This window comes from Urocampus carinirostris, chromosome 13 (genome assembly GCF_059441175.1).
Source record: "Urocampus carinirostris isolate Australia breed hairy pipefish chromosome 13, RoL_Ucar_1.0, whole genome shotgun sequence".
Taxonomy (NCBI): domain Eukaryota; kingdom Metazoa; phylum Chordata; class Actinopteri; order Syngnathiformes; family Syngnathidae; genus Urocampus; species Urocampus carinirostris.
The window spans coordinates 32,136,172-32,164,087 of NC_142361.1; the positions used below are offsets into that span (position 1 = coordinate 32,136,172).

At 41.0% G+C, this 27,916-nt stretch overlaps 1 protein-coding gene and 1 long non-coding RNA gene across 2 annotated transcripts in view; one reads left to right on the forward strand and one right to left on the reverse strand.

The window, feature by feature from the left end:
• The first annotated feature begins 352 nt into the window (after positions 1-352).
• Positions 353-27,916, forward strand: part of eno4 (enolase 4) — a 28,824-nt gene continuing 1,260 nt past the window's right edge. Inside the window, exons 1-13 of the mRNA XM_088351719.1 lie at positions 353-580; positions 2,924-3,052; positions 3,753-3,940; positions 4,056-4,189; positions 6,188-6,354; positions 7,647-7,691; positions 7,907-8,035; positions 9,142-9,210; positions 9,622-9,786; positions 9,857-9,982; positions 17,377-17,551; positions 21,117-21,178; positions 27,498-27,615. Of these exons, the coding sequence (XP_088207845.1) occupies positions 419-580; positions 2,924-3,052; positions 3,753-3,940; positions 4,056-4,189; positions 6,188-6,354; positions 7,647-7,691; positions 7,907-8,035; positions 9,142-9,210; positions 9,622-9,786; positions 9,857-9,982; positions 17,377-17,551; positions 21,117-21,178; positions 27,498-27,615 (1,669 nt within the window). The 5' untranslated portion in view covers positions 353-418. The remainder of the gene's footprint in view (positions 581-2,923; positions 3,053-3,752; positions 3,941-4,055; positions 4,190-6,187; positions 6,355-7,646; positions 7,692-7,906; positions 8,036-9,141; positions 9,211-9,621; positions 9,787-9,856; positions 9,983-17,376; positions 17,552-21,116; positions 21,179-27,497; positions 27,616-27,916) is intronic.
• Positions 1,714-27,876, reverse strand: LOC148354348 (uncharacterized). Its single transcript, XR_015852532.1, has 3 exons — positions 27,757-27,876; positions 4,001-4,156; positions 1,714-3,906 (listed from the first exon to the last, which is right to left on the reverse strand). It is a non-coding gene; the product is annotated as an uncharacterized LOC148354348 (long non-coding RNA).

The following is a 27,916-nucleotide window of genomic DNA, read 5'->3' on the forward strand; positions in this document are numbered from 1 at the left end:
TCTAATCTCTTTGTAAACAATGTACACTACATTGTAATCAATCACAATAAAGATTGTTGAATTTTATTCTAAAATCAAAATACGAATAGGCGTCCTGCCTACATCTTCTTTTTTGGATGCCTTTACAGCATCGAAGGTCCGTAGGACATTTTAGTACATCCGTCCCTGACGCTAAACGTGAAGTGTTGTAATTAAATCAATGCCGCAGTAACACAATTCCAAATCTTGATGGAGCGCAGTGAGCACAAATGTGTTTGTTTTTAATGTCGTTCGGTAGGAAAGTCCCCGAAAAAAACCAGCAAGGGGAAAGAGCAGCGCGGGACGTTTCAATTGACGAGTCCCCCACTGTCACGCGAACGTGTCATCGCCATGGTAACGACAACAGCAGCCGGAGCGAAGACAGCACGACGGCGTAACAATGTCGAGTTTGTCGAACTCCGTCTCGGAAGAGGATTTAGAATTTCACGCCATCAAAACAGCGGCTGCTGAGTTTTACCGGGCGAATAGAGTACCTGAGGAGCTCGAGAGAGCACTGGGGGATCTTTTCTTCCACAACCCGTTGGACGTCCACGGATACCTGGTGAAGAAAACGTTACTTCCTGATAGTTAGCCTAGCAACTTATTCCGTGCCTAAAAAAAGCGAAGACGTTGTGTAAGCTACTATATAAACTTTTACATTTGAAACTGTTCATGAAAAAAAGCTGTTTGGTATAACATTTTTAATATTCTTAAATATTATGTGTAATTACAAAAATATATCGTGTTGCAGCTTATCCCGAGCGCCCTAAAACGTTTTTTTTTTTATTTTCATGTACAATATTTTATTTTGCAGTGGGACTTCGGTTATCGCGGTTAATGGGGACCAAAACCACCCGCGATAAGTGAAAACCCGCGAAGTAGCGGAGCACCTTTAAAATGCTTAAAAAAATAAATAATTTTTTATTTTATTTTATTTTATTATTGTTTTTTAGACCCAGTCAATGGGGACCAAAACCACCCACGAAAAGTGAAAATCTGCGAAGTAGCGACGCCCCTCCAAAAATTCTTAACAAAAAAACCAACCTTTTTTTTAAAGTTATTTTATTTTATTATTATTATTTATTAGACCTGCGAAGCTCTGAACCCACAAACATGGAACCACGAAGTAGCGACGCCCGTTAAAAATGCTTAAAATATAAATAAATAAATAAATAATAAAAATTAAAAAAAAAAAAAAAAAAAATTATTTTATTATTATTATTTTTTAGGCCCGCGAAGCTCTAAATCCGCGAACGTCGATGCGCGAAGTCCCACTCTATTTCAATAATTTTTCCACGTTAATTCATTGAAATACTTGTTTTCTTTTCGCTATTACATTTTGTAGAGGCCAATTAAATATTCTACAGTCCTGCGTAAAAAGAATACATAATAGAAATGGGATAAATGATTTCTCTCGGTTTTTTTTTTTAATTTGTCAATGTTACTTCCTGATAGTGATCCCTCACCTAAAATATATATTTTCAATGTACACTATTTACAATATTGTACATCTTGTGGAATGAGGAAACAAATATAAAAGCAGAATGCAGCTTTCTATTAATTTGTGACATTTTTTTTTTTATTTTACTTTTTCCTGGAGAATTCGTTTTTGTCTCAAGCAATAAATGATGTCGACTTTTGAATGAGTTACACACATTTTTGCATTTCTACTCATTTAACAAGGGGGTGGCGCAGTGTCTGAAACTCAATAGGACGACTAATCCCCCAAAAAAACATTGTTGCAAAGTATTGAGGATTGATAATCACAATATATAACAGAACAACACTTCAAAATTAGGTTTATTATAAATCTATTTATAACATTCATTGCATGTATATGACATGGCTGTTTTCCATCTACCATCAGTATGTACCTGTATGTATTCATCTTCATTCATGCAATGTTTGTGTTGCGTCGTCTGCTACAAGCCACGTGAACTCCTCTTTCCACGATGCTTTTAATGTACGTTTACGTTTAGTGGCGTCATCAATTTTGTTAGCTTCTTTTGAATCTTTCCTCTGGGGCTGAGGTTTTGGATTGATTCTTAACCACTTGTCCATTTTTCTTGTGTTCTCTGTACATCTACTTTGGAAAATTATATGCAAATGCACAACCTTATAATGCTCGGGAAAGTCCGTAAGTACGAAGTTTTTGGATGCAGGCTTCTGATTGGCTGCCGAGTATGCAAATTGCCAAACGAACCAAAATTATCTAACCGAACGAAGATTTCGGAATTTGAATAAAGCAAGCGTTTGATTTGGGAAAAAAAAAAAGATTTTTTTTTCTTGAAAAGGTTGTCGGCCACCCGGGCAGAGACATTTTGTATGTTGTACGCCCGACGTAAAAGATGCACGCCCCGGGCGTCCGGGCAGACGTTATTTCAGACACTAAGGTAGCGTTACCACATTTAAGGGTAAAATGCGCAATTTCAAATTTTACATTTGGAGGAAATCACAACACTCAAAATCAGATGCCACCAATCATTATGAAGCTGAGAGCTACTTTTTCTTACTGCGCTAAGAATTACCGGTTTGATATGCATTACTAAAAAAACAACGCATCATTTCATTACCATGTAGTTATTATGTAATTCTTATGCCATTACCAGGTTGTAAGTACTGGTATTAGATATAGAGTTCGAATAGGCTCAGGCAACCACTAAAACATGCTAGTTAAGAAATCAAAATTTCCCAGAAAATTGTAATGACCCATCACTGGTGAGCTATTTTCAGAACCAGCCCACGGGTGACTCGTGTTTAGAGGGGGCTACCTTTTTCCAAACCCCCCTGGACTTAATATTTAGTCAGCATGACACTGCAATCCAATCGGCAGATCTCATTTGTTTGTCCTCATGACTTATGTTTGTCTTTCTAATCACTATTAAAAAAAATCATGTCTGTCCAGGCCAACCATTTCACAAAGCTCTCATCGCAAGCAATAATCAGCAGACTGAATGGAAAAGAGGTCTACGATTCAAGAGGGCAACTATCTGCTGAGGCCAAAGTCTTTTGCATCATCTGCAATAAAGAAACGGTAAAGCCAATCTACAGCCTCAACAGATTCGCTTCCGACCACGTTTTTGCTCTCCTGTCCCGGCTACCGACCCGTTTTTTCCGTCCCCGACATCTCTCGCCACGGAAGATCCACTTCCGTGCTCTGATCACAAGCCGAGATCGAGACCGAACACCGGATTGTGGCCGCACTCCTTCTTCGTTCCTTCAATAAAACTTGTGGTAAACGTTACGCGAGTGGGTCCTGTTTCCGTTCTGGTCTTGAAAATTGTAGCCTGGTCATCCTGAAAGGGGGATTACGTCATGTGCGGTCCCTTCTCAAGGTTTCTTCGATTTCCTCATGTTGAGGTTTTTGAGTTTTTCCTTGCCCTCATGTAGGTTATAGATCAGAGGATGGTGTAATAATAGTCTGTTGTTTGCAGTAGTCTGTGCAGCCCTTTGAGACTCTTTGTGATTAAGGGCTCACAAATAAACATGACTTGACTTGACGTTCCTCATGCTAAAGTTTTTTAGTTTTTCCTTGCCCTCATGTAGGTTTTAGATCAGGGGATGGTGTCATAATAGTCTGTGATTAGAACCTTCAATTTTTATCGTATCACGAAAGCTAGAACATAAAATCCTTCATGAAAACAATATGGAGGTCACAAGCACTTCTTAACGATTGCAGCAATGAGGTGACTAGTTTTTCACTTGAAAGAACTGATCTTATTTTCTTCTTTTAGGGGATGTCCTGTGCTGCCATCTCCAGCGACCTTGGTGGGCAAAAGGAATCTTTACTCAACTGGCAAGCCAAAAGTGAGGAGAGAGCGCAGCATACGACGACTGCTGTCAGCTGGATCCTTGAACATCTCAACCTCATGCTGAAGGGACAGAACCCTTGTGACCAAAAAGAAATTGACCATAAATTAAGGTAGAGTTCAACTTGTCAGCTCTGGAGTTACACCCGAGTTTTCTAAATGGTAAAACAAACCTTGTGTTTTGTAAAAACTCTTCCATTATGATTTTCATCTCGGGTTTTTGTACAGTGACTTCTTCAGTGCCCGTGTCCAGGAGGATAAAGAACTCAAGGAAATGGAGGAGAGTCAGGCTGCTCCTGAACCGGAGGTGGAAGTTCAAACTGTGGCTCCTGACAAGAAAAAAGATAAAAAAGCTGATAAAAGTACAAATAATTTACCCCTTCTGGTCAACACAAGACACAAAACATATTTTAGCTGAATCAAGGTCCCTTCAATGCAAACAATTTATTGCTTTCTAATTGTCAGCACCGAAACAGGATCAGGACCCAAACGCGTGATGTTTTTTACACAAGCCTTTTATTTTACGGGAAATGGGGAGTCATGCACGTTAGGCAGCAGTCTGGCGTGGAATGATAGGATGCCTGAGGCCGACGAGATCGATACCAATTGCCCGAGTAGATATCGGACAGATGGGGTCGATACCGGACAGGACGGGACAGACAGGATATCGAAATTAAACAGGACAAAGCAGACGGGAACAAAAACTGGAGAGAATAATAAACAGGACAAAAATAGACGGGAATGAAACTGGAAAACGATATTAAACCGGACAAAAAATAAACGGACAGGATATACCATCAGGAAACAGGATAAAGTCAAAACCCACGTCTTGCGGGGCAGAGGTTCGTTGACGGACTGACAAAGGAAGAGTGAGAGCACTGAGCTTAAATAAATAATAATAATAATAAACTGGCTAGGAAAGCGAGCTCTGTTGTGGGCAAAGAGCTGGACAGCCTAACAACAGTAGCTGAGAGACGAGCACTGAAAAAGCTGAGGTCAATCATGGACAATCCATCGCATCCACTACACAGCATTATCTCCACACAGAAGAGCAGTTTCAGCGACAGACTGCTGTCACTGTCTTGTACTACGGACAGACTGAAGAGATCTTTTCTTCCTCATGCCATGAGGCTCTTTAACTCCACCCAGCAGAGTAAAGGCCCACATTAAACCACACCACCTACATTGGATATTACCGAATCTTACTGCAATATGTATTCTGTGAAGCACTATTTAGTTACTCTATATAACACGCTACAGTGGGCATTTGCACGTCACACTGGGTATTTGTATATTGTATTCTTTTGGCTTTATTATTGTACTGTTCTCAGCTCAGGGATGCTGCTGGAAATGTGAATTTCCCTTCGGGGATGAATAAAGTATCTATCTATCTATCTATCTATCTAAATAGAAGGAAAGCCAATCTTTCAACGAGCCGCAGCTGGCGCCACACGGGCGGGGCCAATTGGGCGCCATGGCAACCATGACACTAATAATAAACTAATGTTTATACATCTTTGTGATACAAGATTTGATGTGTGTGAATGCATGTACTTGTTGGTAAAATTTGATAGAATGCCCAGGTTTAGAAGAAAAATTAATTATTATTTTTTGCCAATACAATCTAATACATGTCCTTTTTTTAAGCACTACATTTAAAATGCAGTGAAAAACTTAACATGCGTTAGTGTCATGACGACTGATTAACTTCACCTGTGCCCGCTCGTTTGGCGCCAGCCGCTGCTTGCTTCCTGATTGGTTCCCCGTCCTACTTTAGCTCAGTCGTTTCACTCGCATGTTGTCAGTCCGTCAGCAAACCTCTGTTTCTACAAGGCATACCATTACTATTTTTGTTCAGTGGGCCGGATTGAAAAGCCTAACAGGCTTTATGTGGCCTGCAGGGTGTACTTTACCCAAACCTGGTTTTGACTCAGGAAATAAACCTCATGATATCCGTAAAGTAGGCTTAAACGTATTTGCTCAAAAGTGTGTATTTCTAATCAGATTGTATCCTGTTCCTTTGTTTAAAAATATTGGTACCATCCCAGGGGGGAGGGACAGAGGGAATTTATATTTCCTGTTTCTTTGTCCACCCCGTTGTGACTTGAATAAAGTATAGCACAGTGGGGGAAGGGTTTTAGAAAGGGCAGCTTCCCAGAAAACTCAAAAAGTCTTTGCCTGAATTTCCTTCTACGATTAGTCATTACTTTTTTAACTTTCCCGCACGTAAAGTGGTCGCTTTATACCCGACAATATCCCCAAAAATTGCCAAAAGGAGATAAACAGTATAGCTTGGTGAAAAGTAAACTTATTTTTACAGCGTTCTTTAACTATCAACATCTTCATTCTGACATCCACAGAAAAAAAAGGTGCATCCGACAAGCCTTTCCCTCCGGCAGAGCCGCCAGAGCCAGTGTTGCCAGGTTGCTTGGCCATTGGCTCAGTGTCTCTTGCAGTAGCCAAGACTGGTGCTCAGATCAAGGAGATTCCACTTTACAAGTACATCCGAGCCTTAAAAGACCAACAGGTGAGAGACAACTTTGCATTAAATGCGACTTTTCTAAACTATTTGTATTATATAAAATCAAAAATGAAAGTGTGAAAGAGAGTTGATGAAGGAACATGTACTTTCCCAAGACATACCACTGTCACGTTCAGAACAAAGGGTAGACCCAATCGCATAACGTTTCTCACAAGTTTATTGAGATAGAGGAAAGGCAGCGCCTGCGATCCAGGGCTCGCTGGACGCGGGAAGCAAGTCGCTCTCGCAATCTGTCACAAACCAGGAACGGAGACAGGACCCAATAGCGTTCATTTTACTCAGTTTCTATTAAGAAAGAGAGCAGTGCTCGCATCCACGATCCCATGATTGTCGGTCACGGGTAGCTGATGGCAGGAACGCGGAAGTGGCACTTCCATGTCGAGCGAGGGTAGTCGTGGACAGCGAGAAAACAGGTCGATGGCCAGGACGGGGAAGCAAAACAGAAACGGGTCCAGAAAAGAGGTCGGCAACCGGTATCGGGCAGGAAACAGGGCAAAACAGGTCGATGGCCGGGACGGAGGAGCAAAAGCAAAAACGGGTCCAGAAAAATATCGGCAACAGGTATCAGGCAGGAAAACAGGGCAAGATAATGTCGGAGAGTACAAAAGCTTGCCTAGCTGAAAGCATAGGTTCGCAGACGGTCTGACGGCTTCCTTTCGGAAGACGGGAGTTTGAAAATAGTCCAACAGCCAATCAGGTCCTGTGGCTGTTGGCGCCAACGGGGCAGCCGCAGGTGCCCCGAATCAGTAATCATGACACAATCGGATCATGATCCGAAGTGGACCTTCCGTAGCAGGAGATGGCGGTGTCAGGGACGGAAAAACAGGTCGATAGCCGGGACAGGAGAGCAAAAACGTGGTCGGGATCAAAAACAAGTCGTAAGCCGGGACGAGAGAGCAGACGTGTCGTAGCCGGAGACAAATGGGGAGATCAGGAACGGACAGGTAGAAAAACGGGTGCAAAAACGGGACAGGTGGGAGTAAGGGTCAAAAAGGCTTGCCTTGTAACAACAGAGGTTCGCAGACGGACTGACAACAGGAGAGTGACAGGACAGGGTTTAAATAGGGACAGGAAGCCAATCAGATAGCCCGCAGCAACTGGCGCCAAATGAGCGGGCATAGGTGATTCCAATCGGTAATCATGACAACCACAGAAAATAATGCCCCTACAACCCTAGTGGTTATGGGATACATACACCCACCCACGACATGAAATTTTGCCAGATACACTAAAAGAACTGCCAATAAATAACAGAACTTTCTTACATTTGTGTTCAGAAGTCGGAGAGCCCAAGTTCTGAGTTGGAAGTTACAACTGAAACGGTACTGATTTTAACATTATTTCCAATTACAGTTGCCTCTAATATGCCAAAACTTCTAGAATGTTTTCCTACAAAGATGAAAATGCTGCTCTAATAAGTGGAAAATGGAAAATAGTAACGTTAATTTCGTAGCCAACCTCTTGACAGCATATAGATTCATCAACACTAGTTAGCAAGAATTTGTGCGGCATATAAAAATGCTTTAAATTTGTGCAGGATCAAGCTGGCTTCCACATTCCCGTCTGCTTGGTAACTTTATTAAGCTGTGGGAAGAATTGTCCTGGAAAACTCAACCTGCTGGAAGAGGTCATACTGATCCCCAACGCAGGACTAAAAATCAGAGAAGTACTCGACTCACTTACCTCTTGCTTAATTGTCAAGTGTCTTTCTGTCTGTTGCTGAGGAGGTATTTAGTTACTGGGCAGGGTTGGGTAGGTTTACTTTAACTGGATTACTTTCAATGACTTTTGGATTACTCCAATACCAAATATGCTAATAAAAGACAAAAGAAACTAAATATGAATAAAATGACTACATTTTGTGCAGGCTTGGAGTAACGGAATACATGGAACGGCAAAAATGATGTTGGCAAGCTGTTTGGATTTATTTTCATTTTGTTTCTGTCGCATTTTTTGTTAGTTTTGCCGGAGATCAAAGAGATCAAAGCCAGGAGAGAAAGCTTACCACGTGTTGTGAGTCATAACTTTATTCATATTTAGTTTCTTTTGTCTTTTATTAGCATATTTGGTATTGGAGTAATCCAAAAGTAATCGAAAGTAATCAAGTTAAAGTAACCCCACCCAACCCTGCATTTTACGTTAGTTTTGCCGGAGACCAAAGAGATCAAAGCCAGGAGAGAAAGCTTACCACATGTTGTGAGTCATAACTTTATTCATATTTACTTTCTTTTGTCTTTTATTAGCATATTTGGTATTGGAGTAATCCAAAAGTAATTGAAAGTAATCAAGTTAAAGTAACCCTACCCAACCCTGTTACTGGGTGTAGAGGTAGTTTGCTGTGCCGGCTGTCTGCCAAAATTGTTATATGTGTTGCCGGGTTGCTACAATCGGCAATGCTAAACATTGACTTGAAAGAAATGAGCATCTGCTGGCGATGGTAATAGAAAGAGTAGCATAGATAGATAGAATTTATAGACACAACATGGGAAATGGTGCCACTGTGACACAAGTGTTTAAGGGATCCAACCAACCAACCAACCAAACGCCATGATTGCAGTCAATATTTTCCTCCCTTTTCTGACCAAACCAGAACAAGTTACAGAGGCATACCCATGACTTGGATGACCAACAATCTCCACGTACACAACAGATGTGTATTCTTCTGTCTTTTTCCAACAGAATGCACCTAACCTGCATTTTGTGTCAATTGATTTTTGGTGCTTACACAATCATTCAGGCACTTACTTGCTAAACGATGACCTCTTTTCACAGATCATCACAATGACAAGCCAGTTACACAAGGAAATGATGAGAATGATAAGCGCCTCATCCAAACCTGGGGTGAGGGACATTTTCATCTATTGGCAGACAGAACAGGATTGCTAGAGTATTTTGACACGTTTTCCAAGCATCAAGACAATTGTCTGGCATGCTTTATGAGAAAACAGTAGGTGAAAAGATTTTGTGGTTGAGCATTCATAAAAAAGACAATATGCATTATGCTTTCATAAGTAATCCTCAAATGAAATCAGGTCGGGAGTTTACTCAAACAATATTCGATCATTCAAACTGCTGAGAAGAATGTTAACAATACAAATGTAAGGGTCTCATTCCACCTTGCAAATAACCACAATATAGTTCTAGTCTACCATACAGAGAAACCTTTGTAAGCATACACAATTGCGAGTGGAGTTCATTTATTTCACGCATATTATATAAAATGGATAAAATGGGCTTTGTGTTTGCTCCAAGGTCATCCAGTTTCTCCTGAGCGACAAAGGCGTGCTGCCCATGGCCTACGATCGTCCCGAACAAGTTCTGGATCTGATCACCGAAGCCTGCAATAACCTTGCTATAGAACTCGGAACGGAGATCCACCTGGCCCTGAACTGTGCGGGCCATGATCTCATGGACTATGTAAGAAAACGAAGGTCCTACGGAAATATGCGAAGAGTACAACTCACGAGTTTTTTCTGTTTTTTTCTAGAACAAGGAAAAGTATGAGATCGCAACAGGATCTTTTAAGTCGGCAGATGAGCTTGTGACCACGTATCAGACTCTTATTGGCAAATATACGGCAATTGTGGCTTTGATTGACCCACTCAGGAGGGAGGTATGAACAAATGTCATGAAAACACAAAGTTGGTCTATTACATTGAGTTTTAAGCTTTGTATTTATTATTTATAAATATTTCAGCCAAGTAGTTTTTTTGGTTGGACATATTAAAAAATCTATTCATTTTATTAATTTGATATATTTAAGTTCGGGGTTTCGTTCTTATAGTGTAAAAAGCAAACAAAAACTGAACACCAGTGTCTGAAATAACGTCTGCCCGGGCGTGCATCTTTTACGTCGGGCGTACAATTTACAAAACGTCTCCGCCCGGGTGGCCGACAACATTTTAAAAATTGATAAATCAGAATATATAACGGAACAGCACTTTAAAATTAAGTTCATTACAAATCTATTTATAACATTCATTGCATGTATATGACCTGGCTGTTTTGGATCTGCCATCAGTATGTACCTGTATTTACTCATCTTCATTCATGCAATCTTTGCGTTGCGTCGTCTGCTACAAGCTACGTGAACTCCTCTTTCCATGATGCTTTTAATGTACGTTTACGTTTTGTAGCGTCATCAATTTTGTTAGCTTCTTTTCAATTTTCTTCTGTAGCTGAGGTTTTGGCTTGATTCCTAACCACTTATCGATTCTTCTTGTGTTCTCTGCGCGTCTACTTTGGAAAATGATATGCAAATGCACGACCTCATAACGCTCTGGAAAGTCCAGAAGTGCGAAGTTATTCGACGCAGGCTTCTGATCGGCTGCCGAGTATGCAAATTGCCAAACGAACCGAAGTATAACAAAAAAATATGTGCATATTCACTGTGGAATTTGTACAGTTCATTGTGCTCATAGATGCTGTAGATAAGAGTTTAATAGGAAAATACAAATGTTCCTTGCCTATTGAAAGCATAATAATCATTTTGATTAGAATGTGTTATTTTGTGATAAAACGAGTTAAAATGAAGAAAATAACACTTTGAAATGATCAAAACTGTTTGCTAGTGGTCCATGTTTTGTAGTATAAAAAAGAAATGTCACTGATCATATTATTTATATGTGCAATACATTTTTGGGAGTAAGATTAGTGTATTATCCATGTTAAAAACAAAGCTATACATTTGATATCTTAAAATAAAATACAGTGTTAAGTATAAATAATACCTATTTTAAAAAAATAACTTTGCACTTCCTAAAAATATTTATTCTTATTTCAGTGTAAACATCAGTTAAAAGTATAGTAAATGAGAAAAATAATATTTAACTCATTCATTGCGAATCACGACGACAGAAGTCCAAGATCCATCTTGATATGTTTAGACGTCAACCCTCTATTTCTTTTTATCTATGAAAAAAAAAATTATGTTTAAAAATAATTTACCTTTCAGATTACACATTCATTTCAGGTTTATTTTCCTTTTTGGATTTTACAATTTTGTTTAAAATATTTTAACATTCTAACTTTTTACGTTTACTTTAAAATGTTACATCCTCCTGTTCGATCAATTAAATTGAAACTTTAGTCGACTGATTCACTTACAGTGAGTCTTTATTTTTGACAACTAATCTTAAAGGGACAGTGTGTATTATTTGAGCACTGGAAGTTGCTGTACAGCTGAAAAGCACAAAGAAGAATCAAAAAATCATATATTCAAAGAACCACTTTACATCTTATTTTGGTGCCTAGCTTTTTGAGGCATTTCAGTGCCTGTAGCAGCAAGATGTCGGACAATGATGTCTGCTCCCTTTAGGTGAGGCTCGTTTTATGTAAAAAAAATAAAAGCTAATTTTGTCACAACCAGCACACAGGGTGGACCCAATCGCGTAACGTTTTTATTGAGATATAGAAAGAGGAAGGGCAGCGCCTGCGATCCGATGCTCGCTGGACGCAGGAAACAAGTTGCTCTCGCAATCGGATTGTGATCCGAATACGGAAGTGGATCTTCTGTAGCGGGCGATGGAGGTGTCAGGGATGGAAAAACAGGTCAAAAGCCGGGACAGAAGAGCAAAAACGTGGTTGGGGTCAGAAACGGGTCGTAAGCCGGGACGGGAGAGCAGTTGTGGTCGGGATCAAAAACGGGTCGTAAGTCGGGATGGGAGAGAAGATGTGGTCGGGATTAAAACGGGTTGTAGCCGGAGACAAATGGGGAGTTTAGGAACGCACATGTGGAATAACGGATTCAAAAACAGAACAGGTGGGAGTCAGGGTCAAAAAGGCTTGCCTTGTAACAACAGAGGTTCGCAGATGGACTGACAACCAGAGAATGACAGGACCTGGCTTAAAATAGTACAGGGAACCAATCAGGTAGCCCGCAACGGCTGGTACCAAACGAGTATTTGGTATTGCTATTGGAGTCCTATGAGTATTTTAAAAAAGACAGATTTGTATGAAAGTTCATGTATTATTGCTTAATTTCTTAATTAACATTTTTGTTTTTGTTTTCATGAATAATGTTTTCAACCACTAGGAGGCACTAAATAATACACAATCTGGTGTTTCCACTTGAATGGGTTTAAATGCGCCAAACAAGTTAAAAATTGCACGGTTGGACAAGTTTGTTTTGGAAGAACTTGCGCGCTCCGGTCACAACCCCATCCAGCACATTTAATGAAGTAGAAGGGAGTTGTGGGCCAACATCAGTAGCCCCTGACCTGGCAAATGGTCTTCTGGATGAATGAACCCAGACATGCTCTCAGCAAGCTTTTCATTATGTTTGATGTCTTTTTGGGGATTTAACTAAGTATGGATATACCTCAACATGTTAGTTCATTTAATTATGGAAAAAAGAAAGAGGGTTGTAGAAGGCCATCTCAAAAACATCTAAACCCAACAATGGCTAGGAACAAGTCAAGTCAAGTCATGTTGTATAGCCCTTAATCACAAAGAGTCTCAAAGGGCTGTACAGACCACAGATTATTGCAAACCACAGACTATGACACCACCCCCTGATCTAAAACCTACACGAGGGCAAGGAAAAACTCAAAAACCTCAACATATGGAAAATGAGGAAACCTTGAGAAGGGACCGCGCATGAGGTAATACTGAACAAAACATTCAACTTAAAAGGGACTGTATATAATATTGAGTGCCCCCTAAAGGAATAAAAAACGTTTATTTGAATACTAAGAATAATACATAAACTATCATACCAATTTTAATTAGAAAAAAATATATCATACTGTAAAAAATTTGTATTTCTTTTACTTGGTGAAATCCATAACTAAAAGTCGCCGCCATGTTTGTCTCGGTTCTCGCTGCAAATCATGTGTCCCGTTTCGTCTGCAACATGGAGATACTACCATAAAAATATTTTGGGTCCTCACTCAAAGCATCAGGTCGCTGCACAGGCAACAGTATTGCGTGTTTGTGTTTTGATGAAAAGAAAACGCTTTTTTTCGATTCAACTCGTGTTTTTAGCATTGTTTTCCGGGTGCTACTGCTAGCCGTGTTTTTAGTTCCGTGTTTCCAGATAAATGGAACTCACAGCTGACCTATTTTTACTCGCTTGTGTTTTGGAAGAATGTTTTATACAACTTTATTCGGACTCGATTTTTTTCTTTCTTCGTAGTAGTTGTTCGCGAGGCTGAACTGTCCGAGCTAATTGTTACAACACGTCACAAAAGTGTGTACCGCTCACATTTCTGCAGAGATTTCATTATAATGTTTAATAGAACATCACTGAAGATACATTACTTGATACAATGAAAGTTAATCTGTGTAAAAGCCTTCTCTGTCATGATTACCTATGTGAATCACCTGTGCCCGCTTCTTTGCCGCCAACTGCCTTGGACTCTGATTGGCTCCCTGTCACTATTTAAACCCACTCCTATCTGTCCCCTTTTGTCAGTCCATCTGCAAACCTCAGTTAACACTAGCAAGCCTTTTTCGACCCTGACTCCAGCTGTTTTTTGCTCCAGTCTGTCCCCCGGCTTCGACACGTTTTTGATCCTGACCACTTCTACTCTCCCGTCCCAGCTTTCGACCTCTTTTTGTCCCTGACCACGTCTACTCCCCTTTCCTAGCTTACAACTAGTTTTTTTCTACCCCGACCAGGTTTTTGCTCTCCTGTCCCGGCTACTGACCTGTTATCCCCTTCCCGACACCGCTATCGCTCGCCACGGAAGATCCACTACCGCGTTCAGAGCGACCTGCTTCCCGCGCCTAGCGTACTCCGGATCGTGGTCGCAGCCCTTCCTCTTTCCTTTAATAAAAGTTGTGAGAAACGTACCACAATTGGGCCCTGTTTCTGTCCTGGTTTCTGACATTCATAGCAGTGTAAATGTATTTTTTCCCTCCAAAATCTCAAAATATAGCCATTCGTAGCTAAACCCCAGAAAACTAGATTGAGTACATCCTTAAGTAAAAGTTCCGGAAGTTCAATATTTTGTGTGGCCACCATCATTTTGCAGAAGCACTTTAATCCCCCTGACCATGGATTTCACCAGAGACTCACAAATTGCCACTGGAAAGCTCTTCCACTCCTCCATAACAACATGAGAGAGCTGGGGGATATTCGAGATCTTGTGCTTCTCCCCCTTCCGCTTGAGGATGCTCCTAAGATGTTGTATTGGATTTAGATTTGGAGACATGCTTGGCCAGTCCATCCCCTTTACCCTTAGCTCCTTTAGATAAGCCTCAGTCATCTTAGAAGTGTATCAAGGGTCATTGTCAGGTTAGAACATTGCCCTGTGACCCAGTTTCAGGAGGGAGGGGATCATTGACTGCTCCAGTTTTTTACAGCACATACTTGAGTTTGTGTGCAACTCCCCAATTCTAGTTACACTCATGGAGGACCAAACCATGACATTCCTAACACAATGCTTGACTTTATGCATGACACCAACATAATTTAAGGGGTGTCCTTACTTTTGTGACATCTGGATATGACGGTTGTGTTACATGAACACGATACCTTGGACAAATTGCAGTCCAAATTGTTAAAATTGGATGATTTAGTAAAATTTTCCACTGCACAAGTGCTATTTGAGGTCAATAAAAACATAGTGCCAGAAAACATCCAAGAATTATTCATTCGGAAAGAGGGAAATTATAACTTAAGGGGCGGTAGTGAATTCATGATCCGAAGGGTGAGAACCACCTGGAAAAGTATGTGTGTGTCTGTGTGTGGAGTTAAACTTTGGAACAATTTAAAAGACGAGATCAAACAATTTCCAACTATTCACGTGTTGGAATTTAAATACAAAAAACATTACTGGCGGAATACAGAGTTGAAGAAAATGGGGTATGAGTGATACAAGAGATTGGGAATAGTGCATCTACAGCTATGGTTAACTTTGTTGTTATTGTTGCTATTGTTATATCATAACTGTTCTTATTAATATTATAACTATTGTTGTTATTATCATTGGTGTATTTAATAGGGAAGATGAAGGGGTAGGGAAAATAAGCATCTGCTTCTTACTACCCCTTTTCGAATATATTATGTAACATTATTTTGTTGTTCAGTTATTGTTTTTGTTCTGTTTTAATGTTAATGTGCGAAATAAATCATTCATTCATTCATTCAATGTAATCTTTCTAACATTCCGCATGAATATCGGTTGCGTGTGTGATAGTGTCGCATGCGAAGACATGGACTGTGTCCTTAATTTTAGATATGATATACACGGTATGCATTTAAATAAGGTAAATTAAACGCAAGAAAAAGACATCAATAAGAATGTAGATCTTTTCTATGAACTTTTGTGAACTATTTTTTTATGTATTTTTGGATATTGATCAAAATTATGTGGGGATCGTAGTCAATGCAGAATGTTTACACGAACAGATACTACTTGTTCACAGGATCAGCAGAACGGGTGCCTGAAATCATGTAGTCATCACCATCCTTTCCAAGCCTTTGATGGACAATAATAATCGCTCTTGAAGAGCCACATAACCAAGCCATTCCATTGGTGCATTTTTAAGTAAAACATTTTTTTGCTAGAAATTGTGATGACACAGTATATTGACTACATTTGTCTTGTGACAGTACTTCCTATAAAATCTATTTGTCTTTCCTCAAAAATCAAGGACTTCCTGATTGGTTCCCGTCCTACTTAAGCTCAGTCCTTTCACTCGCCTGTTGTCAGTCCGTCAGCGAATCTCTGTTTCTACAAGGCAAGCACTTTGATTCTGACTCCCGTCGGTCCCGCTTTTTGCACCCGTTTTCCACCCGTCCGTTCCTGATTTCCCCGTTTGTCTCCGGCTACGACCTGTTTTTTGACCCCGACCACGTTTTGCTCTCCCGTCCCGGCTTACGAACCGTTTTTGATCCCAACCATGTTTTGCTATCCTGTCCCAGCTATCCACCTATTTTTTCCGTCCTCGACACCACGATCTCCCGCTCCGGAAGATCCACTTACGCATTCGGGACAAGTTCCGATTCTGTGAGCGGCTTGCTTCCCGCATCCAGCGAGCACTGCATCCAGCGAGCACCGAATCGCGGGTGCTGCCTTTCCTCTTTATCTCAATAAATTTGTGGTTGCCGTTACGCATCTGGGTCCTAATTCCGTTCTGGTCTTGACACAATATTTTTAGTTAATAGTTTCAAAAAGTAAGGGTTTTCTAATGTAATAGTCGCCAAAAACACAATTTTCTGGAGTGAGAACTAACAACAATAGCATTTTTCTTAAAAAACTGAGATAAACAAATACTGTATTACTCACTTTCTCTAGGGATAGATAAGTACTGAATGTGTAACAAATATGATAAACTTACTTCAATACTTGAGGGAATACTGAAAGTCGTGTGCGATGACATTAGGCTAGCATGCTGGAGGAGATTCCGACGAGGCTAACAAGGCTTGTCTGCTAAATTAAAGAAAAAGGCTACCGTTCTGTCACTGTAGAACCCATAGTTAGTTCGTCTTCCTTCTGTTTTGTAGGACTCGTTTCCATCTTATTGTACGATAGGGCCAGGGTTGGGTAGGGTTACTTTAACTTGATTACTTTCAATTACTTTTGGATTACTCCAATACCAAATATGCTAATAAAAGACAAAAAAAACGAAATATGAATAAAATGACTAAATTTCGTGCAGGTTTGGGGAGTAACGGAATACATGGAACGGCAAAAATGATGTTGGCAAGCTGTTTGGATTTATTTTCATTTTGTTTCTGTCGCATTTTATGTTAATTTTGCCAGAGATCAAAGAGATCAAAGCCAGGAGAGAAAGCTTACCACGTGTTGTGAGTCATCATTTTATTCATATTTAGTTTCTTTTGTCTTTTATTAGCATATTTGGTATTGGAGTAATCCAACATTAATTGAAAGTAATCAAGTTAAAGTAACCCTACCCAACCCTGCGATAGGCTTATGCCTAGTGGTCAAATACTACATAATGTACCTTTAAAGACCTAAAAAATATTTTAAATTAACACAAATGTATTGTTAAACATAATACATCTGAAAATGTATGTGTTTTTGTGTCCTTTGAAAGGACAGAGAACAGTGGGAGAAGCTGAGCACCCTGATTGGTGAAACCTGCGTTTTGCTTTCGGACGCCACCCACAAGCCACAAGCTCCGCCCCTTCCCGGAGTCTCGGGCCACATCCTCAAACACGTCAACGAGATGACCGTCAGCGACTTGATTGCGATCACTTCGCAACAACAAGGTCATCAAGTCTTCTGTCTGCATACTGCACAATGATACTATTAAGATTTTTTTTTTTTCTTTAAATGAACTGCCTGAATTTTTTTTGTTTCTTCAAACGAGGTGTTGCCAACCTTTTTGGAAATTGAGAGCTACTTCGTTTGTTACTAGTTAATGCAAAAGGCTACCAGTTAGAGATGGTTTTCTAAAAGAAGATGTTATAACTATGTTATTACCATGTTGTACTTATTAAAGGTTAAAATAGGCTCAACCACAAAACATCTTGCCAGTTAGAAATAAAACTTTCCTTGGGTATCACAATGACCCATGAAATATTTTCAGAAACAATACCTGAGCTACTCAAGTGTTCTTAGAAGGCTGACTCTTTCTGGGAGTTTGATTTAGAGGAGGGGGTTCCCAGCCCCCCACGCTCAACCCAACTGATGTGTCGGAAGTCATTAGGTGACCAAACCCTCCAATTCCAACGCCTTACCCCCTAGGCCACCGAGCTGGTGTATATATATATATATATATATATATATATATATATATATAAAGTCTTGCAAGTGCAGAAGTTCGTTGACAGACTGACAAGGAGTGAATGAGAGTTTAAGATGGAAAGGAGCCAATCAGGTAACGGCCAGGTTTAGGGCATTGGGCAACCGTGACATATACACGCTACCTATCAAACATTTCAATTTGGTGTTTTCTATTAAATGTCACTTTTTTTGGTAATATTTAAATGAGTTGTAAAATAAATAGAAGACATTGAGACATCGCAAAGGTTAGAAATAATTATTATAGTTATCCTTTAAACTGCTTCTGTTAAAGAGAATTTCTAAACGACCCCAAACTTTTGAACAGTAGTGTATACTGGACTGTCTCAGAAAATTAGAATATTGTGATAAACTTCTTTATTTTCTGTAATGCAATTAAAAAACAAAAATGTCATACATTCTGGATTCATCACACATTAACTGAACTATTTCAAGCCTTTTATTATTTTAATATTGCTGAATTTGGCTTACAGCTTAAGAAAACTCAAAAATCCTATCTCAAAATATTAGAATATCATGAAAAAGTATACAAGTAGGCTATTCAACTAATCACCTGAATCATCAAATGAACTCGAAACACCTTGCGAGGGTTTCCTGAGCCTTAAAAACACTCAGCTTGGTTCAGTAAACTAAATCACAAGTATGGGGAAGACTGCTGATCTGACTGCTGTCCAGAGGACCATCATTGATACCCTCCATCAGGAGGGTAAGACACAAAAAGAAATTTCTCAAAGAGCAGGCTGTTCACAGTGTGCAGTCTCAAAGCATATCCACAAAAAGTCTGTTGGAAGGGAAAAATGTGGCCGGAAACGCTGCACAACCAAGAGAGATGACCGCAGCCTTAACAAAATTGTGAAGAAGAGCCGCTTCCAGAATTTGGGGGAGCTTCAAAGACAGTGGGCTGAAGCTGGAGTCCAGGTATCAAAAGCCACAGTTCACAGACGTGTCCGGGAAATGGGCTACAATAGCCGTATTCCCATGGTCAAGCCACTTCTGAACTCAAGACAACGGAAGAAGCGTCTGACTTGGGCTATGGAGAAGAAGCACTGGACAGTTGCAGAGTGGTCCAAAGTCCTCTTTTCAGACGAAAGCAAGTTTTGCATTTCATTTGGAAGTCAAGGTGCCAGAGTCTGGAGAAAGGCTGGAGAAGAGCAAAATCCAAGTTGCTTGAAATCCAGTGTGAAGTTCCCACAGTCAGCAATGGTTTGGGGAGCCATGTCAGCTGCTGGTGTTGGTCCACTGTGTTTCATCAAGTCCAGAGTAAATGCAACTGTGTACCAAGAGATTTTAGAGCACTACATGCTTCCATCTGCTGAAAAGCTCTATGGAGATGAGTATTTCATTTTCCAGCATGATCTGGCACCTGCCCACAGTGCCAAAACCACCAGTAACTGGTGCACTGACCATGGCATCACTGTCCTTGATTGGCCTGCTAATTCCCCTGACCTGAACCCCATCGAGAATTTGTGGGGTATAGTTAAGAAGAAGATGAAAGACACCAGACCTACAAATGCAAATGAGCTGAAGGCCGCTATCGAAGCATCCTGGGCATCAATAACACCTCAGCAATGCCACAGGCTGATTGCCTCCATGCCACGCCGGATTGATGCAGTAATCCCTGCAAAAGGATTCCCAACCAAGTACTGAGTGCATCAATGGACATTTTCAAATGTTTGATTTAGTTTTGCTGTTATAAAATTATTTTTTTACTTGGTCTGAGGAAGTATTCTAATATTTTGAGATAGGATTTTTGAGTTTTTTTCAGCTGTAAGCCAAAATCAGCAATATTCAAATAACAAAAGGCTTGAAATAGTTCAGTTGATGTGTAATGAATCCAGAATGTATGACGTTTTTGTTTTTTTAATTGCATTACAGAAAATAAAGAACTTTATCACAATATTCTAATTTTCTGAGACAGTCCAGTAAACAGAATGACCAAGTCCTGGAATGATTTGGAAAACGTTTTGTTTTGTTCTTAATAAAATAACATAAGTTCTGACTGTACATAAAAAAAATGCATTTTTGCATTGAATATTTTGATTTATTTATTTTTGATTTAGGTTATTATGTATAGTGTTATAGCGTTCCTCCGACCTATTCTACTCTAGTATTGTTATTTACATATTCTTTCTTTTTAAACTATTCTATATAATTACCTTGTATTATACACTACAATATCTTTTTTACTCTATTCTTTTAAATATATTATTTATCATCATTGAGTGTTCGCGTGTCAAATTATTTCTTGTATATATCATGTTTATGGTTTATACTGGCTGAATAAATTAAAAAAAATACAAAGTATTAAGTTAACTTTTTTAAGGACATGAGGCATTTTTTAAAAATTAAATGACCCGTGGGCCGTGTTTTCTGCAATATCACCCACATTTTTACATTATTATTATATTTTATGACCTAATTTTAAAAGAATTATTTTAAACAAATACGTCATTTTAACAGCCAAGGATTTTTATGAATGCTATTTACGAAGACATTAATTCAACCCGTTCACGCGACTCCAATATGGAATGACCAAAAATTGTCACGAGATGGAAGGGGTGACCGGACCAGAACGGAGGCAGGAGGCAGGAAGGGAGAACTCAATTGCGTGACGATCCAAAACTTTTATTTACCAAAATAAAAGTTGTCCATAACTCAGGGACAAGACAGAACAAACAGGTTTTAACAAAACGTGCAAACACAGGCTTCTTCCAACTCAACAAAACAGGACAAGGCATAACAGAACGGACAATGTGTATATAATGAGCCAGCACCCACAAAGCCCACAATCCAGCCATAAATAGCAGACACGTGATTAGTTGAACTGCTTCAGCTGGTGCCCAGGGGGCGGGGCAGACCGGTCGCCAAGGCGACCATGACAAAAATGTGATTTGACACTAATCCTAGCATTCTTTTTTTATGAGTAAAAACATGAATTTATTTGTATAATGCTTCCAAAGCATTCAATCTCAAGACCCCTCGCTATTTAATTCACAATTCACAAATAATGGGTGCATGTGTCTCTTGCAGGTTCCCTGATATTTGGAACGGCAATCAACGAGCCTTGCGATGACGACACTCTGTCAGACTTGGTGAGCGTCGCACTTGTTTGTGTATTCGGCCTCAATGAAATAGGAGAGCTTTAGCTAAGTTATATCTATCTTCTTGGGTTACACAAGTTGGATTAATTTACTGAAATCAACAGTTTATCATGTGTGTCATGAACCGGAACAGGATGAGGACCCAAACGCGTGACGTTTCTCACACAAGCCTTTTATTTTACGGAAAATGGGGAGTCATGCACGTCAGGCTGCAGTCTGGCGTGGAATGACAGGAAGCCAGGGTCCGACGAGATCGATACCGGTTGCCCGAGCAAATATCGGACAGATGGGATCGATATCGGACAGGACGGGACAGACAGGATTGATATCAAAACATGATATTGAAATTAAACAGGACAAACTAGACGGTAAGGAAACTGGAATCCGATATTAAACAGGACAAAATAAACGGGAACAATACCAGACAGGAAATACCAGCAGGAAATAGGACCAAGTCAAAACCCACGTCTTGCGAGGCAGAGGTTCGTGGACGGACTCACAAAGGGAGAGTGAGAGCACTGTGCCTAAATAGAAGGGAAGCCAATCTGTCAACGAGCCGCAGCTGGCGCCACACGGGCAGGGCCAATTGGGCGCCATGGCAACCATGACAACGTGTGTGTGACAATTTTGTGCCATGCGACTGCTTTATCACTTTAGGGACTGTTTACGGACATGCAAGCAGTCCACTTGAGAGCAACTAAAACAAGGTTACTGGGCTCATTGCGATTTTGTAGTAGATTTGATTTCTAACTGACATCTATTAGCGGGTAGCACGGCGACGCAGTGTTTAGCGCGTGTCTGGCACAGTTCTGAGGTCAAAAGATCGAACCTCCTGTGTGGAGTTTGCATGTTCTCCCCGTGCTTGCGTGGGTTTCCTCCCGGCATTCCGGTTTCCTCCCACATTCCAAAAACATGCATGTCAGGTTAATTGGCCGGTCCAAATTGTCCCTATGAATGAGCGAGTGTCTCTGTGTGCCCTGCGACTGGCTGGCAACCAGTTCAGGGTGTCCCCTGCCCACTGCCTGAAGATAGCTGGGATGGGCTCCAGTACCCCCGCAACCCTACTGAGGATAAGCGGTGCAGCTGATGGATGGATGGATGGATGGATCTTTTAGTGGGTGACTTAAATTATAATTATTACAACCTGGTAATGACATAGTAACATCATAGTAATTACATAAGTTGGTATTTCAGAAATGTACATTAATATGGTAGTGTTATGTTATGAGTGTTATGAGTGCACTGCAGGAAAGAGGTCTAAATCTGGTGGAAGGATAGTGGGATGTTTAGACGTGTTCTAAGGGATGGGCAGGGCACCCATATGATGCGGCAGCGGTAAACCAGTGAAAGCTGTCAAGCCCTGCTGTTGAACAGATGAGTGTATTGTGTCACCCTGACCCGAGTGACATGGCCGCTTTCTTGTGTCCCGTTTTATCTGGAGGGACGAAAGCATGACCAACTTGGGTGCCGAGGTGCTTAACTTGTTTGGGTGTTTGGGCATTTGGGTTGGCCATGGTCCCAAAAGATTTTAGTCTGTTTTTTTGTTTTGTCTTGCTGTCGGTCACCCCTCACGGGGGAAATGACCAGGGTAGACAGAGAGATGGATAGAAATATCAATATGGTAGCCTTCACACCAATCAGCAACAAAAAGTAGCTATCAGCTTTATAATGGTTTGGAATCCCTGCTCTGGAAGATTTCAAGGATGATCAATGTTCTGTGATCCAGGCCCCGGAAATCCTAAAACTATCAGTTACCCAGTTTTTCCACTCTAGTCTAAGTCCAATATATATTACTGCTTTGTATTGCACAGCATGGACAGGAAAGAAATCTTGTACCTTTGTTTTTTCTCTGTGAAGTTGGGTAACAAAATAGCACACTAGCAGCAAAAACACATAAGACAAATAAACGAAAAATAAAGCATGTGGTTTCTGTGGCTATTTAGAAATGAGATCATTTGAATCGGGGCAGCACGGCGACGCAGTGGTTAGCGCTTGTGCGGCACAGTTCATGTCATGGGAACCTGTCGTGGGTTCAAAGCCAGCTCCAGACTTCCTGTGCGGAGTTTGTATGTTCTCCCCGTGCTTGCGTGGGTTTCCTCCGGGCACTCCGGTTTCCTCCCACATTCCAAAAACATGCATTTCAGGTGGATTGGCCGGTCTAAATTGTCCCTATGTGTGAATGAGCGAGCGAGTGAGTTGTCTGTCCCCCCGTGCCCTGCGATTGGCTGGCAACCAGTTCAGGGTGTCCCCTGCCCACTGCCTGGAGATGGCTGGGATGGGCTCCAGCCCCCCCGCGACCTTAATGAGGATAAGCGGTACGGCTAATGAGATGAGATGAGATGAGATCATTTGAATCAGTTGGAGAAAACAGGTAGGCAAGAGAATTCGCTGATGTGTTAGCATTAGAAACATTAGCAGCCCTTGTCGGGGCTGGACTTTTTTCAGGCTATGTTCCACGACGTGTGGTGGACACTGAACTCAATTAATACAAATTAACATATATTTTAATGCAAAAAGGGACCTAAAACAACTACGACCTACTGTCAGGACCAAAACGGAGACAGGACCCACTTGCGTTGCGTTTCTCACAAGTTTTATTGAAAGAAAGAGAAAGGCGAGCGATGGCGGTGTCGGGGACGGAAAAACGGGTCAGTAGCCTGGACAGGAGAGCAAAAACGTGGTCGGGGTCGGAAGCGAGTCGTAACCCATGAAAGGAGAGTGGACGTGGTTGGGGACAAAAACAGCTCGAAAGCCGGGACGGGAGAGTAGACATGGTCAAGATCAATAACGGGTCGAAGGCGGGGAACAGACGGGAGAAAAAACAGGTGGGAGTTAGGGTCAAAAAGAGGCTCGCCTAGTGTTAACTGAGGTTCGCAGACGGACCGACAACAGGTGACAGAAAGGAGTGGGTTTAAATAGGGGCAGTGAGCCAATCAGAGTCCAAGGCAGTTGGCGCTAAAGGAGTGGCCACAGGTGGTTCACATCAGTAATCATGACACCTACTCAACTTACGTCCACCCATACTTACGACCACGGTGAGCAGATGTTAATTATTTCCGGTGGATACTCGTATTTTCAAGCGGACTCTTTTTTAAAATTAAATAGTACTGCAGCGCGTGGGAGCCCGGTAACATGCATGACAATTTTGGTAGCCAGCCAGCACAGCGATCTCCCACTATACTCACTAACTAGATGCTATTTCGGCAGCAGATGGCGCCTTTTCAACTTACGACCAGTTTGTCGGAAGTGATTTGTGTCGTGAATTGGATTTTAGCTGTTTTTAATCTGGTTTTACAAATATGAATACAGGTATAAGAGGACTTGTGTCAGGAATATGAATTAGTTTTGGTACACTGTTGAAAAATAACCATGCAAGGAAAAAAACATCCACAGCTATCGGGACAACAAATTGTAATCACTGTAGACATTTTTTACATATGGCTTCCATAAAAGAAGCAGCAACCAGCTGCTCAGCTGATTGCTGCACTGGTATGTCCACTTGAAGGTACACGACTTTTACACACATCCTGATTGCGCGTACCTACTGATATATCATTTTTCTTTTTTGGATCATTTTGACCTTTGGATAAAAGGGAGGAGGAGATGAAAAAAAGGCCCTTTTGCGCATTTGTGGATTTCGACATTTTAAATGCAATTTGACGTTTTGTAAAAAGAGTCTTTAACACGTTTCTAAATGGGGAGAAGGGGGCTCGAACTGCCAAACGTGTCATGCTTACCGATATGCATCACCTGTGCCCGCTCCTTTGGCGCCAACTGCCTCAGACTCTGATTGGCTCTCTGTCCCTATTTAATCCCACTCCTATCTGTCCCCTGTTGTCAGTTCGTCTGCGAACCTCAGTTAATACCAGGCAAGCCTTTTTCGACCCTGACTCCCACCTATTTTTGCTCCTGTCTGTCCCTTGGCTTCGACCCATTTTTGATCCTGACCAGGTCTACTCTCCCGTCCCGGCTTTCGACCTCTTTTTGTCCCCGACCACGTCTACTCTCCTTTCCTGGCTTACGACTCGTTTCCGACCCCGACCACGTTTTTGCTTTCCTGTTCTATCTACTGACCCGTTTTCCGTTCCCGACACCGCCATCGCTCGCCACAGAAGTCCCACTTCCGCGTTCAGAGCGACCTGCTTCCCGCGCCCAGCAATCACCGGATCGTGGAGACAACCATTTCTCTTTTTTCCAATAAAACTTGTGAGAAACGCAACGCGAGTGGGTTCTGTCTCTGTTCTGGTTCTGACAAAACGGGCAGGAATAATTCGATTTGTATCAAATTCACCAAAATGAATCAATAGTCAAAAAGAATGTTTACGTTTCTGATCAAAAGATACATTAAAAAGAGCCTAAATGAATACAATATTACCGACAGATATTATACTGGGATTCAAAAGTACCTTTTTAACAATATATTGTTGTTTTTTTGCAAAAGGTACAACGTTTTAAGTACTAAGGAAGCTGTGTCTAGTATACAGCCCCTAGGCCGGATCAAGCTCACAAATAATGCAAAAGGCTACCAGTTTAAGATGGTTTTCTAAAATAAGATGTTATAACTATGTTATTATCATGTTATTACCAAGTTGTACTTATTAAAGGTTAATTTTCTTGGGTATCACAATGACCCGTGAAATATTTTCAGAAACATTCCCTGAGCTACTCAGATGTTCTTATAAGGCTACCTGGTGCTTGCAGGTACCATGTCCTTTGTACAAAACAATCCAATATTTGGGTTTGTTTTATGTGTTTGTCTTGCTGTTGGTCACCCCTCTCAAGAGATATGACCAGGGTAGGTAGATAGATATATAGTTTTAAGCAAGTTTCAAATGTTTGAGGTATTTAAAATCAATATTCTTAGTTTTTTTTTATACAATTCAAACAAGTTTGGGGGCTTCTAAATGGAAAGACAATTTTTTTTCTTTTAAATATTATATCATATATGTTTTACAGTGGTTATGTTGAACAACTATTTGACCATCCCATACCATAACTTTGTAATCATCAACAGCCCTTTTTTATTTATTTTTTTATCTTACATTATACTTTATTATTTTATATTTCATTTTTATCGTTTGTTAATGCTACATCCATTGCAGCCCGGTTATCCTGGAACGGGGCATTACTTCATGTGCGGTCCGTTCTCGAGATTTCTTCATTTTCCTCATCTCATCTCATTAGCTGCACTGCTTATCCTCAGTAGGGTCGCAGGGGTGCTGGAGTCCATCCCAGCTATCTTCGGGCAGTGGGCAGAGGACACCCTGAACTGGTTGCCAGCCAATCGCAGGGCACACAGGGACAGACAACTCACTCGCTCATTCGCACTTAGGGACAATTTGGACTGGCCAATCCACCTGAAATGCATGTCTTTGGAATGTGGGAGGAAACCGGAGTGCCCGGAGGAAACCCACGCAAGCATGGGGAGAACATACAAACTCCGCAAAGTAAGTCCGGTAGCTGGATTTGAACCCACTCAGGGTGTTCCCAAGACCTTAGAACTGTGCCGCACACGCGCTAACCACTGCGCCGCCGCGCTGCCCCATTTTCCTCATGTTGAGGTATTTTAGTTTTTCCTTGCCCTCATGTAGGTTTTAGATCAGGGGATGGTGTCATAAGAGTCTGCAGCCCTAAGAGACATTGTGATTAAGGTTGTCACAAATAAACATCACTTATTTACAAATAATCTGGCATTGCCCAAAAAAAAATGACCTGCAATTTAAAATATGTCCACTAGATAGCGCCAAATCAAGGCACAACTCCCGAAGCAAAGCGCCCACTGTCGCTTTATTAGCTATTTATCAACCAAAGAACCTTTGAGGAAACACCCATCCCGAAGTTATTCTTCTTAAATTAAAAGTCCCTAATTTAAGAATGTTTGAGGAAGTACCATTGCAGTCACGTGTGGTGAATGGCTGTCTAATTTCCTACTAAACTATGCTTTTTATCCCCGGTGATTGGAAATTCTCAATCATTTCCTGGATTAAAAAATACCAAACTAAAAAAATAATAGTCCTATTTGAGTTTGTCAGGTACTACCTGAAAAATCACCCCACTCAAAGGAACAATGTGCTTTTAGTCCAGATGCCGGCACTGATGTGGCCTTGCATGCAATTATCTGTTTATGTGAATGCAAACTGCAGGCACAGAAATGTCCCGCTCTGGTGAATGGCCCCAATGTGTTACACCTTTGATGCCGAATGCAGTGTGAAAAGGATGACACACAAACACCGTGTTATTCATTTTGTTCACTCTCTTTGGTGCCGTCAGACTGATTTTTTTTTCTTATTCTTGGTGTCTTTATTTTAAGGCTGTGGGTCTGGGCCTGGACTATGTCAAACTGGGAGGTCTGACCAGTGCCGAGAGGATGACTAAATACAACAGGCTGGTTTCAATAGAGGAAGAGCTGTCTCAACTGGGGATCCTGGGTAGGTTTCTTTGAAAAAAAAAGGAGGCCGGACAAAAGCCCAAAGCGAGAGGGAAAGTCGTTCCCTCTCTCTTTCTTTTCTCGTCGGTGTGAAAGAAAGCAGTGTGTGCGGAAGTGTGTGTGCAAAGATGAAATCTCTTACCTTGGATCTGTTAATTGGCTGTGTAATGACATGCAAGGACAAACGGTTTCCTTGTCTGTCCGGACAAAAAATAAAAAAAGGGTGAGGGGAAAGGACATAAAATGAGGATGCATTTGTGAGATCATTCCCGGGGAATTAAGCTTATGCAACATGTGGTGGT